Source organism: Mustela putorius, unplaced genomic scaffold (assembly GCF_011764305.1).
Source record: "Mustela putorius furo isolate JIRA1106 unplaced genomic scaffold, ASM1176430v1.1 tig00003923_pilon_pilon_pilon, whole genome shotgun sequence".
Lineage (NCBI taxonomy): Eukaryota > Metazoa > Chordata > Mammalia > Carnivora > Mustelidae > Mustela > Mustela putorius.
This window is the reverse complement of record NW_025422068.1, coordinates 9,655,899-9,674,166: the sequence shown is the minus strand read 5'-3', so window position 1 is coordinate 9,674,166 and position 18,268 is coordinate 9,655,899. Positions and strand designations below refer to the sequence as shown.

Here is an 18,268-nt window from a genome sequence, read left to right as displayed (position 1 = left end):
GATCATGGCCCCCTGAACCCCCCCCCCCATCACCCATGGGAATGCTGTCCTCTAAGGCTTCCCTGGAGATATCTGAAGAACAATCCACCTTCAGATCAGATTCAGCTCACCCAGGGATTCACCTGTTCCATAGGCCGACCACCTGTAGGCCTTCTACCACTGCTTGGGCTGTTCTAGCTCAGTCCTCAGTCCTCTCCTTGGTCCCCTCACTATTACCTATGAATTCAGTGGCTCCTTCTAAGCCACATGAATGGGGATGAGGCTGGTCTGGCTGAGGGCAGGGGAACCCTTGGGCATCCGGCTCCTTCCCCACAGACCCCTGGAAGAGGGGAACCCATCAGAAGGAACATGGCTCATACTTTCCTCAGCCAGAGTGCAGGTTCTCTGACTGAGAGCTCGGAGGGCCTTGTCTGCAGCTGGTCTACTCCTCTGTCCTCTCAGCTGGTCCTGGCTGCATGACAGCAGGGCAGGGTGACCTGCTGGCTCTCGGCCCTGGTCTCTGCCCTTGAGCAGCTTCAGGGGTTTGCCCTCACTCCTCCCTGTGTGTGCTATGGAAATGGGTCTAGCTGTCGTCTCATAGGACCTGGGGAAGCCACAGGGAACCCAGGGACGACCCTCCAGAGGGGTAGTGGGCTCAGAGAGCAGTGTTCCTACAGCAGTGGGAGGGTGTATGGAAGGCATATGTTTCTGGGGGGCCAGAAGGTCATTCAGCAAGGCTGGAAGATGTGAGAGGGCAGGAAAGAGAACAGCAGGCAAGAAGCTGCCAAGGTAGTTCTAGCACAGGAAGTTCTAGCACCCAAGACCTGTACCTGGGAAACTGACCCCGGCTGCAGTGTGGACATAGACGGGCAGGGCGGAGGCTGGCTGCCTGGAGTGCATGTCACTGAACTGTGCCAGCGGGGTGCAGTTGGTTTGGCTCATTTGCTCTGGGGATGGTGGGGGGCATTGGGGCCAGAGCCCCTCTGATTCAGGCCCAGAGCTAGAGCCGCCCTTTGTCTCCTCCCAGGCTATGCTCCTGTCACTGGGATGTGCCACCCTGTCCGCAGCTGCACTCTGAACCACGAGGATGGCTTCTCCTCAGCATTCGTGGTGGCCCACGAGACCGGCCACGTGTAAGTGGCTTCGCTGTCCTTGTTGTGTGGGGAAAATCGGGACCCTCTCTGCCCTGGGGTGGGGGCAGGGGATGCCCTGTGTGCAAAGCACCTGGGGAGTAAAGTCCCAACCCCAGCATGGCACAGGCCAGGCCTGAGGCCCACGTTCTGCTGAAGGAACAAATCAAAGGGCCAAGCGGGTGCTAGGGGCCTTCCAGGCATCATGCCATGCAAGCCCCTGGGCAGGATGCCTCTTTACCCCATTTTACACACCAATAAGTGGGGCTCTGAGGGAGCCCTGCGCAGAATTAGAGCTAGAGGCAGGGAAGCCACGACTCCTCCAGGTGTGCAGCCCCCAGGCACCCTCTGAATTTTCGCAAGGCAGGGCTGCGGGGTCGGTGCAGAGATGTCAGCCCACACTGCTTGAGTGTGTGGAGGCTCCAGCTGCGGATGCCCCCGCCTCTGCTGCCTGCTCGTGAAACAGCGACCCCTGGCGGGCAGGGTGCCGAGGTGCGGCCTCTGGACCCAGATTCCCAGGTGCCCCTGGCGTTAAGAATCCAGCTGGTGGAAAACCTGTCTTCCGGGCAGGCAACCAAAAGCCCTGGGGAGCCGCTGGGAGGGTCTGGGGCACCCCACCCCCAGCTGCCCGGTCAGTGCAGCCCAGGGAGGGTCCAATGAGGCGGCCTTGCCTCCCTGCACAGGCTGGGCATGGAGCACGACGGGCAGGGCAACCGCTGTGGCGACGAGGTGCGGCTGGGCAGCATCATGGCGCCCCTGGTGCAGGCCGCCTTCCACCGCTTCCACTGGTCCCGCTGCAGCCAGCAGGAGCTGAGCCGCTACCTGCAGTGAGTACCCCTACCCCCCACCCCTCAGTGCCAGCAGCACGACCCGAAGCCTTGGGCTCAGCTCTAGGAGGATGGATGCCCCAAGCTCCGCCATGGGCCTGGGCCCAGCCCTAGGCCTCAGACTTCAGTCCTGCAGCCCGAGGTACAGGGGAGGGAAGGGAGAGCAGCGCAGATGAGTGTGTGCGTGGTGGAGGAGGTCCCACTGTCTGGGGCTGCAGCCTTGAATGGAAGGTGGGCACACCAGCTGTACCTTTAATGGGATGCCCGGGGAACTTACATCAATACAAGATATAGCGGGGACACTGAGGCAGCTCGGCTGAGAGCTGGAGGTGCAGACAGGCCCCCACCATGGCTTCAGAAGGAGCTGCAGCTGCCTTGCAGTTGGCCACTCCCTGCTGAAGGCTGCTTGTGGTGGCCACGTGTCCCTCACAGCTCCTATGATTGCCTGCGGGACGACCCCTTTGCCCATGATTGGCCGGCGCTGCCTCAGCTCCCAGGGCTGCACTACTCCATGAATGAACAGTGCCGCTTCGACTTCGGCCTGGGCTACATGATGTGCACGGCGGTGAGTGTCCGAGCACCCCCGGGTGCTCCTGCCCCATCTGGGCTTGCTTCTTAGGAGGTGACTGGTGTTGGGGTGGCTCCTGAGGACAGGGCAGAGCTAGCTTCCAGAACGGCAGCCTCTCCCTCTGCACCCACAGGCCCTCACCTGCTCGGCACCAGTGCCTACCCGGCCAGGCCAGACATGGTCCTGGTGACTGGCCAGGGGATCTGCAAGGGATGGGGGGTAGGGGAGCTGGTGAGGCCCTGTGTTGCCTGCAGCATTCAGAGGGCTTCCCTGAGAAAGAAGTGAGGTGTAAAGGCTATGTAGGAGGAGAGGACATTCCAGAAGGCAGGAATCATGTGCAGAGGTCTAGAGGTATGGGCACATAGCAGACAGAGGAACAACCAGTTGTTACTGGGGTCTGGCGCCAGGGCAGAGTCAGCAGCAGGAACCCCACTCATCAGAATGGACTGTATCTGCTGATGGGTCCCATCCTGTCCAATGCAGTGTGGCAAGAGCATTAGTGTCCGTTAGCATCTGACCTAATGCTCCTCTTAGCCATAGGAAGGAAGGAAGTGAAGTATTCCCATTTTAGAGATGAGGGGACTGAGCACTTCAGTAACGTGCCTAAGACCACAGAGCAAGCAACCCCTAATGCAGGTGGTCTAAGCTCTTGCATGGCTGCCTAAAGAGCTTGGTGGGCTTGATTCTCATTGCAACAGGGAGCTCTAGAAATGTTTCAAGTGGGGAATGGCATGGCCAGGTCTGAGTTTCAGCTGGATCCCTCAGGGACATCCTGGAGGAAAGGATATGGGAACAGAAGGGAGAAAGGCCAGAATAGAGGTGACTGGGGGGTACAGGGAGCAGAGGCCAAGACTGAAGCAAAAGAAGGGCAGAGGGGAGGGCTTCAGGAGGTAAAGTCCTCAGCAGAGGTACAGTAGGTGCCCGTGGGGCGCTGCAGTGACAGCCCCTCCCAGCCACTCCTACCTGGCCCAGAGGGATGCCCACCCAGCCTTTCTGCTAGGTACACTGGCTCCCAGCTGTCTCTCCAGGCAGGCCAAAGCCTGGAGGCTGAGGTGGGGAGAACAGCCACTGCGTTCTGGAGGTCCTCACGGCCTCAGAGTCACATGGGGACCAGGGCACCACACAGGCCTGTGTGGGGAAGCCAAGCTGTGCCTGTGTCCAAGAGGACCCTGGGGGACAAGGGTGGGTCCCCGGGGGGGGCCTTCCAATGGGAGGCAACTGGGCGAGCTGCAGTGCTCTCTTCCAGTTCCGGACCTTCGACCCCTGCAAGCAGCTGTGGTGTAGCCACCCTGACAACCCCTACTTTTGCAAGACCAAGAAGGGGCCCCCCCTGGATGGGACCATGTGTGCACCCGGCAAGGTGAGTCGGAGCAGAGGGCAGGCAGTGTGATATGCACAGATCTCGGGATGGGCAGTGCTGCATGGGTGGGGAGGAGTCTGAGGCCTTCTCAGGGGACCCCTGCCTCCTTTCTAGTAACTCTCCTCACGAGACATTCCAGAGTTTCTGTGCCTTCTACTTCCAATGCACTAGTTCTCTATTGGACTAAACCTGATGTTCCAAAGACATGGTGTCTCTGTGTTTCAAGCACTGCCCTCCCCCTGCAACTTGGGAATCCCCTCCTCTGAGAAGCAGCCTTCTGTCCCCCAGTGGACACTGTGAGTGTCTGAGTCACCTCACTTTAAGGCCAGCACTGGGGGCTGTTGGCCACTGGGTTCTGAGGCTCAGCATCAGGCTTAGCCTGTCCATTCTTGGGGCCTCCATGTGTGCCCCCCTAGAAAGCATACTTGTTCCTTGAGACAGCTCTGTGGCTGCTCCCAGCACCTGCCAGCCCCCCAGGCCCACTTCCCACTGTCCAGCGATTTGAGAGGAGATGGGCTTTTCTCATGGTGTCCTTTGGCCAAAACTCTGGGCTTGATTCTCATAGGCTCAAATGAAAGCACATGCCTGCTCATTAGCTAATCACCCACTGTGGGCTGGCTTATGCCGATGAGCCTAAGCCCGGGTCACGGCAGCCCGGGTCACAGGCAGCCCCGTGCACCTGGCAGGGTGAGGAGTGGGGTGTTTGCTCCAGCTCACAGGCCCCAATATCAGGCCTGCAAAGGCCCCCAGTCACCTGCGCCTGAGCTGCTTCTATGTAGTTCTTAAATTCTGGCTAATTTTAGTTCCTGGTACACCTTCTTAAAGATACAGATACCCAGACTCACCTCTGCAGGTTTTGGTTTGAGGTAAGGATCGGGGATTGTGCTGGCTTTTGGTTTTTTTGTTTGTTTGTTTGTTTGTTTTATAAATTATGGCAAAATGCCATTTTAACCACGGTATACAAGTAAGTGGCTTTTTAGTACATTTGCGGTGCCCTACAGCTGTTACTATATAGTTGCAGAACTTCTTCATCACGCCAAAAGGAGACCTCATTAAGCCGTCACTCCCCATTTCCCTCCTGTCTCCAGCCCCCAGCAACTGCTGGTCTGCCTTCCATCCCTGTGGATTTGCCATTTCTGGAATCCCATAGAAGCAGAATCACACCTGGCTGCTTTTAAGGTTCATTTGTACTGTAGCACTCCGCTCCAGGACTAGACCATACTTTGTTTACCCACTCATCTGTCAGACATTTGGATTATTTCCCCCCTTTTAGTATTGTGAGTAGTGCTGCTATGCACATTTGTGTACGGATTTCTGTTGAAGATCTGGGAACAGGTATTTTTAAGGGTGCGCCCAGGTGATTGAGCTATGCCCCCCACCCCATGAACTGTTAGAAGTTGGAGGTGGGATGTTGTTTTAATAATATGCCAGGGACCTCACAAAGCCAGAACTGACCATGTAGCCCTCCTCCCCACAGGAGCTCAGTGGAGGGAGTGGGGGCCTAGACGCATTTGCCACAACCCCTGTGATGAGCTCAGTAAACACTGGTCTGGGGGCTGAGTCCAGCTCAGTAGGGCTTCCTACCCCTCCCTCATCCTCGCTTTCTTCCATCCCACCCTGCCACGTGAGAGAGATGGATGGAGTGGGAGCCGGCCCTGCACAGGCATGCTCGCCCGGGTTTGCAGGGCTGGCTTTTCCTCACAGAAGCCCCAGCCGCTGGGAGAAGCTGGGCCAGGGAATGCTTGCGCTTCTGGCCATTTGGCTCCCCTTCTCTTGTGGGGCAAGGGGAGGCTTTGGTGAAGAAGATGCACAGAGGTGGCCAAAGTGCTTCTCCTCTCAGAAACCACTGACCTGGCCATTGCCCTTCATTCATTTTAGTCCAGTACAGACAATTACATTTTATTTGTTTAAAAAAACAGAGCTGTGCTGGGTGTGTTGGGGGCAGAGCTGGGGCTGGGCTCAGCCTGCCTTGGCTCACCAGAGCACAGGGCACAAACTGACCCAGATCAGGAATTCTTGATGTGTGAGGCTGTGGGTAGAGGCGCAGAGGAAGAGGCAGGGGTGCCTTCTGGGGGGCCTGTCAGGCTCCTCTGCCTGTGTGTGTTTGTATTTTTCAATATGTTACTCATTACTACGTGCAGTTTTGTATTTGGAAGGCAGCCCTCCCTTACCTTTCCCTTCCCTGCAAGAAAAGCCACAGGGGCAGGGAGAGAGGGGAGTGAGGCAGGAGCAGGAGGAGGTTGACTGGGTTGGAGAAATAGCAGGACATCTCAGGGTTGAGGGCGATGAAGATTTCAGCTGTCCCTCTGGGGGCTCCAGCCCCGGGCAGGGGGTGCCAGAGCTCAGCCTCGGGACACACTGTGGCTGCCTGGGATCCTCACTGTGCACACTGTCCCGCAGCAACTCCCAAGCATATTATTCCCCCTTGGCCTCCACGGCCAGACTGTGCCCCTGCTTACTCAGGTTGCCATACCCACCGTTTCCCAGAGATAGAACAATCTAGATCTATATTCCACACACAGGGATGACTTGGAGAGAGCATAACAAAGAGCCATCCACCTTCCAACTTTTGGTTTCACAGCTCATTCACAGTCTGCCCTGGGTTTGGACACTGTGGGGGCCAGGTAGGTGGCCGTGGGTGTCAGTAGCACTCTTGGGATTCAGGGCCCCCGGCCTCAGAGAGATGAAGCAGAGGGGATTAGGGTGGTAAGGAGCAAGAGCCAGTGGTGCACAGCTCTCCCACAGAGTCAAGAGGTGGGCTTGGCTGAGAGGGGAGAGGTGAGCGTGTTGCCCTTGGGCAAAGGGGCCCACGGGGCCTGCACATCGGGCAGTGGGCCTGTGCATCTGGCTGCCTGGTCACCTCAGGTCCACATTCATTCATTCATTCACATCCATTGCATGTATCAGCCCCCTCTGCCTCCTTCAGACCTCACCATCCGTGGGAGTCGGCCATGAGCTGTAAGAGGTGGCTGTGACAGGTAGGGAGAACAGGGCCCAGGAGCGGCCTGTCAGGAAGCTCAGAGAGGCTTCCCTGTCACCAACCACCACTTGAAGCCCAGCAGTAGGGGAAAGTGAGCCAAGCAGTCCAGGTGGAAGGTCATATAGAGCGGGAACCTGGTGAGGAAAGCCCGGGAGGGCAGATGACATGGGGAAGGGTGGTGTTTTAAAATACGGCATGTTAGTATAAATGGTGGGGTGAGGCCAATAGACTGGAAGATGATTACCAGTGGAAGAGTTTGTATCTCACAGATCCCAGAAGGAAGGACTGCAGGGAGCCGTGCATGGAAGCACCAGGGTGGGTCAGGAGGCGAAGGATGGGGGGTAACTGTGGTTTCTGTAGAAAGGGAGGGGTGAGGCAGGGTAAGCAGGCTTCAGTTTGACCAGTGTGAATGATGTCAGTGGGCTCTGGGCTCAAGCCCTTAGTCATCTGGTACCTGCCCCTGGGGTGACAAGAGGATGTGTTTGGATTGTAACCCCTGGGTTGGTTGGTTTGCATTTAAAAGTCACACAATTGCATGAGTTGTTTACTGTCTCTAGAAATTGGCTAATCCTGGGAGGGGTAGTCCTTTAGGGTCCAAATCCAGAAAACAAAAAACTGGGTGATTCCACATGGCTCCCTAGGAGGCCCTGGTGATAGTCTGCTCCTGTCCCACCTGTTCAGGGTGCTGGCAACAGGCATGCCCTGGATAGGTTAGAGCAGGGTCAGGCCCAGCACAGAGGGTGCTCCCAGGTATCTCTGCCCTGCAGGCCAGGCTGGTGGGCTCACCTTGCCATCCCTGCGTGAGCCAGGGTCAGGGCAGAGGGTGACATGCTGGCCCAAGGAGGAGGGTCAAAGATGGCTTTTGCCTTAGTGTGTCTGTGGGCAGGAAAGAGTCCTCCATGTGCTCTCACATTAGCATGCAGCATCTTGGGGAAGTGACACCCACCTCCAGTTTTCATGAATTCTGTTTCAGAGACACAGGCCCGGTGGAAAGGCCCCGGTGCTCCTGTGTCAAGCTTCCTGTTTCCCTGAAGAACTGAGAAGGGGCGGGCAGGCATAGTGACAGGGATAGCCCAGGATCTCGGCCTGGAAGTTGGAGCCCTGGGTCTCCTTCCTCAGGTGGGACCTTGAGCCATCTTTTCTGCCTCCAGCAAGTCACCTAAATGTCCAGCTCATTGGCCCTCACAGCTCAGGCTTCTGGCCTGTGGTCCCTGCTTGGGACACACTGTTTAAACAGGAACTTCCTTGAAACTGAGCAGTCCTGCCTGGCAGGCTTTGAGAGCAACCCCGCAGAATTTTCTGCCCCTGCCAAGCGCTCTCCGTGGTGCTTAGCCCAAGAGGCAGCCCCGTCAGCTTGTCCTGGGCTTAGAATGCATTCAGGACAAGAAACTTTGTGCTTTTAAATGTTCAAGCCTCTCTTTCCGTTCCATGAAATATTTGTAGGCATTTAAACATATGTTTATAGAGCATTTTAAGAACGTTAAAGATATTTGTTTAAAATAATAGTGCTGAGGTATCAGAGTATGAAATTGTTCGTTTGGGTAATGTTAAGTGCTCACAGTCATCCAGGAGGAAATAAACCAAAATATTGGAAGGATGGCTTCTGAGCTGTGGAATGAAGGGTAATTTTCCCTTTCTGTCTTACTTCATATTTTCTACAAAGCATGAGTATTGCATCTGTGTGTTTGCAGCTGAGTCTGTGGAGGAGGTTGTCCCTCACACCGCGGGCCTGTGGGATGTTCTGAGTTGTCCTGGGCCCAATTCCCTTTTTCCAGACTTGGGACCGATTTGTCCAACAGGGACAAGGAGGCCACTCTCTGGCTTCCTCTATCCTCCAGGTCCTTGGTTCCCTCCACCAGCAGTGGCTTAGAGGTTGGGTCCCTTCAGAGATGCCAGAAGCACTCACTCCCTCTGTGTCCTAGTCAGCTCGGGCTGCTGCCACAAAAATGCCATAGACTGGGGGCTTAAACAGCAGTACATATTTCTCACAGTTCTGGAGGCTGGAGTTTGAGGTCAGGGTGCCAGCATGTTTGGGTTCTAGTGAAGGTTGCAGAATCTTCTTTCTCATGTCTTCTTATAAAGGCACCAGTCTTAGAAGGGGCTTTACTCTTGTGACCCAGTCACCTCCCAAAGGCGGCCATCTTCTAATATCATCACATTGTGCCTTAGGCTTTCACATATGCATATGAATCTCACATAGGAATTCACATATGAATATGAAGGATACAAACATTCATTCCACAGCATCTCTTTACCTGGGCCCTCTTCCTTGTCTTCCAGCCACCCTCCCCCAACATGCACCACCAGCTAGGGTGCACCAGCCAGCATTTCTGTGGGCTCTTCCCTTCCCTTCCACGGTTGAGTGAGGGGCACTTTGGGGTGAGAGATGGGGTAACTATGGCCCAGAAGGACATGACCAGCATCAGCAGTGGCCTGCAGCCAGGCCTGCCTGACCCAGGCTGTCCAACGCTATGCCAGCTTTATGACGGTGGAGCCATTGACCACTTGCCCAGAGCCCAGGAAGGGGAATCCAGAGGGTGACAGCCTCTGTCAGACCTCACAAGGCCTCACACTGGTGTGAAGGCAGGTTTGGGACTCCTTCGGTGGGTTAGGGAGGGTGAGAGGCCTGTGTCAGGAAGGGAGGGAGGGAGGAAGGAAGGAAGGAAAGAAAGGATGGGGTAGCCTCCCAAACAGAGATGTGCCCAGAGGTAGTGAAGGCAGAGAAAGGCCCGTCTGAGAGATGAGATCCAGGAGGGATGCCTGGTAGTGACTTGGGCATGGAGATGACAGCCGCAGCCATCTTTCTGGGGAGCCCTGGCAGGATCACCATCTCTGGGGAGAATGAGGCATCAAACAGCAATACTGCCACAGTATTGAGCTCAGTAGACCCCACCCAAAGCTCTGGGTTGGCACAACTTCAGAGTTGGCTTAACTAGGGGTTGGCTGTGGCTGGTCCCAGAAAAGAGGCATGACTCTGGGTGAGGCAGCACACGTTGGCTGTGGGCATTTCCTGGAGAGGGACTCAAGTGTGAGCACGAGCCTGGAAGGGGTTATCTCTTCTGGCGTCTGCTGCATGGGATGTGGGCGAAGGAATTGGAGTGGTGATGGGCCTCCTGAGCAGAGGCATTCCCAGAGGCTTGGAGGAAAGACAGTGTGGTCTTCTCAGAGAGCAGTCAGCTCCAAGCACCTAGCATGGTGGCGGGATATAAAGGAGGAGGGGTGAGTAGGAGCCAGTCATGCAGGGCCTTTGATGCCAGGCTGAAGAGCTGGTCTGAATCCTGTAGCCTGGGAAGGTTTTGAGAGAGGAGCAGAGGTGAATTTACCATGAAACTTAGGATGCCTAAGCTCCGGGGCCTCTCACTTTCACTGGCCCCCTTGGGCCCCAGGAGGGGCCTCCCCATGTGTTCACATGGTCGTGTGTTTTTGTAAATTTTGCAAAAGTAAGATATTTTAACCATAATCAATTAAGTTCACTTTTCTTTTTCCCTCTCCGTTTCCCTCTAGTATGTTTCTGTCACTGGCTTTAAAGTGGCAATGGGTGCTTTGTGGCTTTGGCTAAGGAGAAATTGCATTTGAGGTCTGGTTATTGGCTCATTTACGTGGCCTCAGAATCTTTCTCGTACAGTTAAGTTACTGTAGCTGTTGAGGTACAGGAGTAACATCCAGGGACACTCCTCCCACCACATTGCCAACTCACTCAGGGTCTCTGTGGAACATGTGCAGTGTGTATGACTCATCCTCCTCAGATCATTGGACAGAAGGAGCCTCAGCTGGGCCTGAGGTCACGGTGGCTTCCATATTGACAAGAGTTTATGTTTGCTTGGGGTCTGTCTTGCAGATGGGCTCCCTGAAACACAGATCCGACTTGGATGTGTCTTTAAAAAGGCTAAGTGTAACCAGATGGTCTGCTTGTGGAAAAGCTGTCCACGCCTCACAACATATGTATTACAAAGTGTAAGGGGTGCTAAAATAAAATCTCAAAGACCAGGAAAAAAATCTGAGTGCAAATGGGATGCAAAAAAGTTGATTCGAAATGTTGATGAAGCCTGAATATGCCAGTTGCCCTGCAGTTTTGAAAAGTTGTTCTGGAACGCTCCAATAAAATAAGGGAGAAGTTGCCAGCCTTTTGATTTGGATAGGTGGATAAAAGTACTTTCTTCTGTCATTTTCAAATTTATGTATTTAAAAATTTCAGATAAAAATTAATAGAAAACAAAAGGGGAAAGAGAGTAAGTAAATCAGGAGAGGTAACTCCGATGTCAAACCCAAAGCAGCCGGTCATTAGGCAGAAGAGATAAATACCATAGGGAAGTAACCGACAGGTTCTTGAAACATTTGACAATCCAGTTAATGAAGGGGAGTAAATCTGATGAACACATGGGAGAAGCATTTAAACTTCTTTCTGACTTGACATGAAATGTTGACAATGTTGACAGTAACAAAGTCAACAGCAACAGTTACTGAGTGCTACCTTTAAAATCAGGCTCTGACCCAGAAAACTCCAAATGCCCTGAAAGCCACATCCTGAAACAAACTGGAGCACCAGAGTCTCTAGATTCCTTCCTCTAAATGTTCCCATGACACCACCAGTAACTTCTCTAAATTATCAATAATTTTAAAAAGAGGATATGTCCCTCAACATGCTAGAGCCAGAGTTGGCAAGCTGTCACACATAGACCAATGCCATCTACCACCTGGTCGTCCCCCCCACACACACACACCAGTTTTATTAAGATGCAATTCGCATTCAAAATTGCCCACGCAGTCAGGTAAGCATTTGACTTCATCTCAGGTCATGATCTCAGGGTCCTGGGATTGAGTCCCAAGTCGGGGTCCTCGGTGGGGATCCTGCTTCTCCCTCTGCCAGCCGCTCCCTTTGCTTGTTCTCTCTCTCTCTCTCTCTCAAATAAATAAATCACTTCTAAAAAAATAAAACGAAATTGCCCATTTTGAAGTGTAAAATTCGGTAGCTTTCAGAATATGCACAGAGGGGTGCCTGGGTGCCTCATTTGGTTAAGTGATTGCCTTTGGCTCAGGTTATGATCCCAGAGTCTCTTGGGGTCTGCTCAGTGGGGAGTCTGCTTCTCCCTCTGATCCTACCCCCTCTTGTGCATGTGCTCTCTCAAATTAAATAAATAAATGGATATGCACGGAGTTGTGCAACTATCACAACTATCAAATTTTAGAACATTGTTGTCACTCCAAAAAGAAGTGCCATCCCCATTAGCAATCTCTGTGGTTCATCCTCTCCCCTCAACCCCACCCCAGTCCTGAGCAATCACTAATCTGTTTCTGTCTCTGTAGATTTTCCTCTTCCGGACATTTCTTATCAATGGAATTGAATAACATGTGTCCTTTGTGTCTGGCTTTACTTAATTAGCATAATGTTTTCAAGATTCATCTGTGTTGTAGCATGGGTCAGTACTCCATTCCTTTTAGTGGCTGAATTTTCATCCATTGTATTGATATGTTCTGTTTTATTCATCCATTTATTAGTTGATGGACATCTGAATTGTTCCTACTTTAAAGCTATTATTTGAAATGCTGCTGTGAACATTCCCATGCAAGTTATGGGCAGAATGTGTCACTTTCCTTGGATATGTACCTAGGAGTGGCATTGCTAAATCTTATGGTAGCTCTGTTGCATATTTTGAGAAACTGCCAGACTGGTTCCCAAAGCAGCTGCACCTTTTTTACATTCCAACTAGCACTGTGTGACAGTTCTGATTTTTCCACACCCAAGCTTGTTATCATCTGTGTTTTTATTGTAACCATCCCTGGGAATGTGAAGTATCATCTCATCGTGGTTTTGATGTGCAATTCCCTAGTGACCTATGATGCTGAGCATCTCTTCACCGTGTGCTTAGTGGTGATTCATATATATATATGTCTTGGGAGGTCAATGTCTATTTATATCCTCTGTTAATTTTTTTTTAATTTTTTATTTTTTATAAACATATATTTTTATCCCCAGGGATACAGGTCTGTGAATCACCAGGTTTACACACTTCACAGCACTCACCAAAGCACATACCCTCCCCAATGTCCATAACCCCACCCCCCCTTCTCCCAACCCCCCTCCCCCCAGCAACCCTCAGTTTGTTTTGTGAGATTAAGAGTCACTTATGGTTTGTCTCCCTCCCAATCCCATCTTGTTTCATTGATTCTTCTCCTACCCACTTAAGCCCCCATGTTGCATCACCACTTCCTCATATCAGGGAGATCATATGATAGTTGTCTTTCTCTGCTTGACTTATTTCGCTAAGCATGATACGCTCTAGTTCCATCCATGTTGTCGCAAATGGCAAGATTTCATTTCTTTTGATGGCTGCATAGTATTCCATTGTGTATATATACCACATCTTCTTGATCCATTCATCTGTTGATGGACATCTAGGTTCTTTCCATAGTTTAGCTATTGTGGACATTGCTGCTATAAACATTCGGGTGCACATGCCCCTTTGGATCACTACGTTTGTATCTTTAGGGTAAATACCCAGTAGTGCAATTGCTGGGTCATAGGGCAGTTCTATTTTCAACTTTTTTAGGAACCTCCATGCTGTTTTCCAGAGTGGCTGCACCAGCTTGCATTCCCACCAACAGTGTAGGAGGGTTCCCCTTTCTCCGCATCCTCGCCAGTCCTCTGTTAATTTTTTAATTGACTTATCTATCTGTTATTTTTGAGTTATGGGAGTTCTTTATATATACTGAATACAAGTCACTTATCGGGGTTATCAGATAAATGGTTTACATATACTTCCCCCGTCCCCTGTTTTGTGAGTAGTCTTGTCAATTTCATGACACTGTCATTTAATGCACAAAAAGTTTTAATTTTAGTGAGATCCAATTTATCTGGTTTTTTTTTTTTCTTTTCTTGCCTGTGCTTTTGGTGTTATATCTAAGAAACCATTGCCTTTAGGTCAGGAAGATCTATTCCTGTGTTGCCTTCTGAGGATAGCCCTTACCTTTAGGTTTGTGATCCATTTTCAGTTGACTTTCATGAAAGGTGTGAGGTAGGGGTCCAACTTCATCCTTCTGCATGTGGACATCCAGTCATCTCAGCACCATTGGTGAAGAGACTTCCCTTTCTGTTGAATCATCTTGTTACCCTTGTTGGAAACCAACTGACAGCTTTTAAATGTTCATTTCTGGACTCTGCATTCTGTTCCCTCAGTAGGTTTGTCTATCCTAATGGCAGAGCCACACTCTCTTGATTACTATAGTTTCGTATTAACCTTTGAAGTAGGGAAATGCAAGTTGTCCCACTTTATTCTTTTTCAAGATTATTTTGCGTGTTTCCTGTCCTTTGACCTTTCAGAATGGCTAGAACCCAAAAGAAAAGAAATAACAAGTATTGGTGAGGATGTCCATATCAATTTTAGGAGGAGTTTTTCAATTTCTGCAAAACTGCAGCAAGAATTTTGATAGGATTGCATTGATTCTAGAGTATTGACATATTAACAGTCTGATCCATAAACATGGGATGTCTTTCTGTCTATTTGGATCTTTATTTTAACAGTGTTTTATAGTTTTCATTGTGCATGTTTTATACTTCTTTTGTTCAGTTTATTACTAAGGCGTTTTCTTCTTCTTTTGATGCTATTGTAGATAGATTTTCAACTTCCAGTTCATTCACAGGATTAACTCTTCATAGACATACAATTGATTTTTCTGTACTGATCTTGTGCCCTGCAATCTCACTGAATATTTTTGTTAGATCTAATAGTTTTTTAGTGGATTCTTAGAAGTTTCTATATGTGAGATTGTGTCATTTACAAATAGAAATTGTTTTACTTATTCTTTGCTAATCTGGATGCCTTTTATTTCTTTTTCTTGGGCTGCTTGTCCTGGCTAGAATTTCCAGTACAATGTTAACTAGAAGTCTTGGTCCTGATCACAGGGGGAAATCATTCGTTCCTTCTTCATTAAGCATGATGTGAGCTGTGGATAGTTCCTCGATGTTCTTTATTAGATTGAGGAAATTCTCTTCTGTTCCTTGTCTGAGGGGTGTGTGTGTTTTCAGGGAAGTATGTTGGCTATTGCCAGATTTCTTTTTTTGAGTCTTGAGGCAGTCATACAGTGTATTCCTTATTCTGTTAATATGGCTTAATTATGTTGATTGATTTTCAGATATTAAACCCTGCACTCCTAGGATAAACTTGACTTGGTTGTGGTGTATAAACTTTTAATATGCTGTTAGATTTAGTTTGCTAGGATTTTGTTGAGGATTTTGTTGATGTCTGTTTTCATAAAAGATATTGGTCTACAGGTTTTTTTTTGTGGTGCCTTTTGTCTGGTTTTGGTGTCAGGGTAATGCTAGTATCATAGAATAAACTGGGGGATTTCTTTTTTCTTCTTTATCTTGGAAGAGTTCATGAAGGAGTGGTGTTAATTTTTCTTTAAACATTTGGTAGAATTCACCATCAAAGCCATCTAGGATTGGGCTATTATTTGGGGGAAGTTTTAAATCACACATTTAATCTCTTTACTTATTATATGTCTATTCCAGTTTTCTGTATCTTATTAAATCAGTTTTGGTAGTCCGTGTTTTTCTAGAAAATTGTCCATTTCCAGCACTCTGTTTTTTTCATGTGAATTTGAATTATTTTTTGGCATCACTTGCTTTCAGCCTGAATAATTTCCTTTAGTATTTTCCTACAGGGCAGTCTGCTAGCCATGATTTCTCCTATTTTTGTTTGTGTGGGAATATTTTTATTTCACCTTAATTGTTGAGTGATAGTTTTATTGGTTATCCTTGGTTAACGCCACTGCCTTGACCTCCATTATTTCTGAGTAAACGTCAGCTCTTGATTTTATTGGGCTTTCCTTATATATGATGAGCCATTTTCCTCTTGCTGCTTTTGGCATTTTCTTTGTCTTTCACCAACTTGAATATCATGTGTTGGGGTATAGCTCTCTTTGCATTTATTCTACTTGGAGTTTGTTAAATTTCTTGGGTGTATCGGTTATTTTTTTTTACCCCATCAAATTTTAGAAGTTTTCAGCCATCATGTCTCTGAATATTTGCTGCTCCTTTTTGTCTCCTCTCGTTCTAACACCTCAGTGACCCCCCCACCATGTTTCTCAGAGGTCTGTTTATTTTTATTTGTTCTTTTTTCTCCCCACTCTTCAGATTGCACAATTGCTACTGATAGGTATTCAAGTTCATGGGCTCTGTCTTCTGTCAGCTCATATCTACTGCTGAGCCCTTGGTGAATTTACCACTTCAGTTTTTGACCTTTCAACTCCAGAATTTCTGTTTACATTTTTTGTAGTAGTTTCTGCCTCTTTCCTGATGTTCTCTCTTTGATGAGACATTGTCCCTTCCTCACCTTCAGTTTTTTAGACATGGTTCCCTTTTGTTCTTGGAGCTATTTTGAAATCTACCTGCCAAGTCCAAAATCTGGACCTCCTCAAAGGTAGTTTCCATCACCTGCTTACTTTCCCATGTGTGGCTCACACTCTCCTGTTTCTTTTCATGTCTCAGAAATTTTGGTGGAACTGGACATTGTAGATGATATATTGAAGAGACTCTGGATGTTGATGATGCCCAGGACCTTTGCCGTGCTGTTGTTTGCTTGTTTATTTGTCTAGCGACTTGGCTGTACTGTTTCCATAAACTTTGTTTGCCCTGCAGTGTGCAGCCACTGATACTGCCCCCAACCCAGTGGCCACAGCCTTGGGCCTGTGCATCGTCTCCCTGACCAGACAGCCCCCGACTCCCACCCCAGGACAGTGGTATTCGCCAGATTCTCTCTGTCTCCTTCTCTGATTTTCCTGGTAAGCCTCTGGCTGTTCGGTCTCTACGGGTGTCACCCAGTTAGCTTTCACTAGCAGCTAACTGGTTTCTATGTGGTTTTGAGCATGCTTTCAAGTACAACCTGTCTACAGTATGACCCATTGAAATTCTGAGCCTTTCACAGAAGCAGGATGTTGCCCATCTTTGAGCTTTGCTCAGACCCTAGGAGGGGCCTTACCTCTCTTTCCTTGGTTCTTTCTATTACACTTTTGGTTGTTTTACCATTTTACTCACTGTTGCTAGCATCTTGGAACTTCGGGCCTCCTCTTAGTTGCTCAGCTCACTACTAAGATTTCTGTTGTTTTAGACAATGCCTGTAGGTATGAGCTTGCACAAGCTCTGCTCCAAATAAGGTCGGTCCTTTTAGGGAGAACTGTGGAACTGGCCATTCTGCCTCTCCCTCTGGGAAGACCGCTGCACTTGAATGAAGGGCAAAGTGGCCCACTTCTCCCAGAGTGACAGCTTGGCCTACGAGTGTGTCACTGGATGTGGATGGCAGCCCCTACTCTTCTTGGCTTTTTCTTTTTAGAATGAGGCCTCTGCCCTAGAAGCAAGCTGGGAAAGGGGCTGTCGGGGTCCAGTATTCTTGGCCTGACATCTCTGGGGTAGAGTCTTCACCCAGTAGTGGGAGCCCCAGTCCTCTTGGCCTCTGCTTCCTGGAGTTAACTTTCTGCAACACAGAATTATGTATTGGGAAGTGCCAGTTGGCGTGCCTTTCCCAGGGTCAAACCGTAGCCCCAGACTGGCAGCAGGAAGGATAGATAGTTCCGTCTTCTAGGCCATAAAGCTTCTGGACCCATGAGCTGGGGAAGGTATGGGTAGCAGTTGTGGCCAAATGCCACAGACTTCCACTGTTCTTACCAAGATTTCATAGATGTTCTTGAATACACGTTTCTCCCTTTGTTGTATGGACTTCAGGACAACTTCCAGATACTTTAAGTGGTTGTTATTTTTAAAAATAATGCTTACCAGTTAAACAATTATCTTACTGAGGAGAGGGAGTTCACTGACCTCCTTATAGGTCCCCTGTAGACGTTTCCACTTGCTGCCTGTTTTCATAAATCAGGTTTTATTGGGACATAGTCCTGTCCATGCACCGATGTGTTGTGCATAGCTGAGCTCATGCCCCGGGGGCAGAGCTGAGAGTTACAACTGAGATCACATAGCCAAAATAGCCACTGGTCCTTACAGAGATAGTTTGCCAAAAAATGGCGGCATTTTTCTATTTTCTGTGTGGAAGACAGACCTGCAAAATGAAATCCTGAAACCAGACAGCAGCCAGGGCACCTGGAGTCCGTCCACCTCCTGCGCTCATACCCGCGGCTCAGGGGTCAGATGAAGAAGGGATGGACAAGCAGTATGCCGTTGGAACTGCAGGAGAAGTTGTGGCAGTCGGCTCATTTGAAAAACATCCTTGTTATCTGCTTTTTGTTGTGTGTCGTATTGGTCCATTGTTAACTTTTTGTGATATCTTTTCTTGTTCTATATCAGTATTCCATTTTAGATCTGATGCAGTATTTTTACATGTTGTAATCATCTTCCTAAAGTGGCCCTAAGTTGTGTAAGCATCCTCCCTGTGGGAGGCCAGGGAGACGTGTGACCATATTCGAGCTGTAGGTCTGTGT

General features: G+C 49.6%; 1 protein-coding gene across 2 annotated transcripts in view; it reads left to right on the top strand.

Annotated features, from left to right (window-relative positions):
- The window catches only part of ADAMTS2 (ADAM metallopeptidase with thrombospondin type 1 motif 2), a 216,496-nt gene that overhangs the window by 167,964 nt on the left and 30,264 nt on the right, over positions 1-18,268 (top strand). For both annotated transcript variants that reach the window (XM_045069345.1, XM_013059699.2), the window contains exons 7-10: positions 1,007-1,112; positions 1,793-1,936; positions 2,369-2,501; positions 3,751-3,864. In XM_045069345.1, coding sequence (XP_044925280.1) covers positions 1,007-1,112; positions 1,793-1,936; positions 2,369-2,501; positions 3,751-3,864 — 497 coding nt within the window. The remainder of the gene's footprint in view (positions 1-1,006; positions 1,113-1,792; positions 1,937-2,368; positions 2,502-3,750; positions 3,865-18,268) is intronic.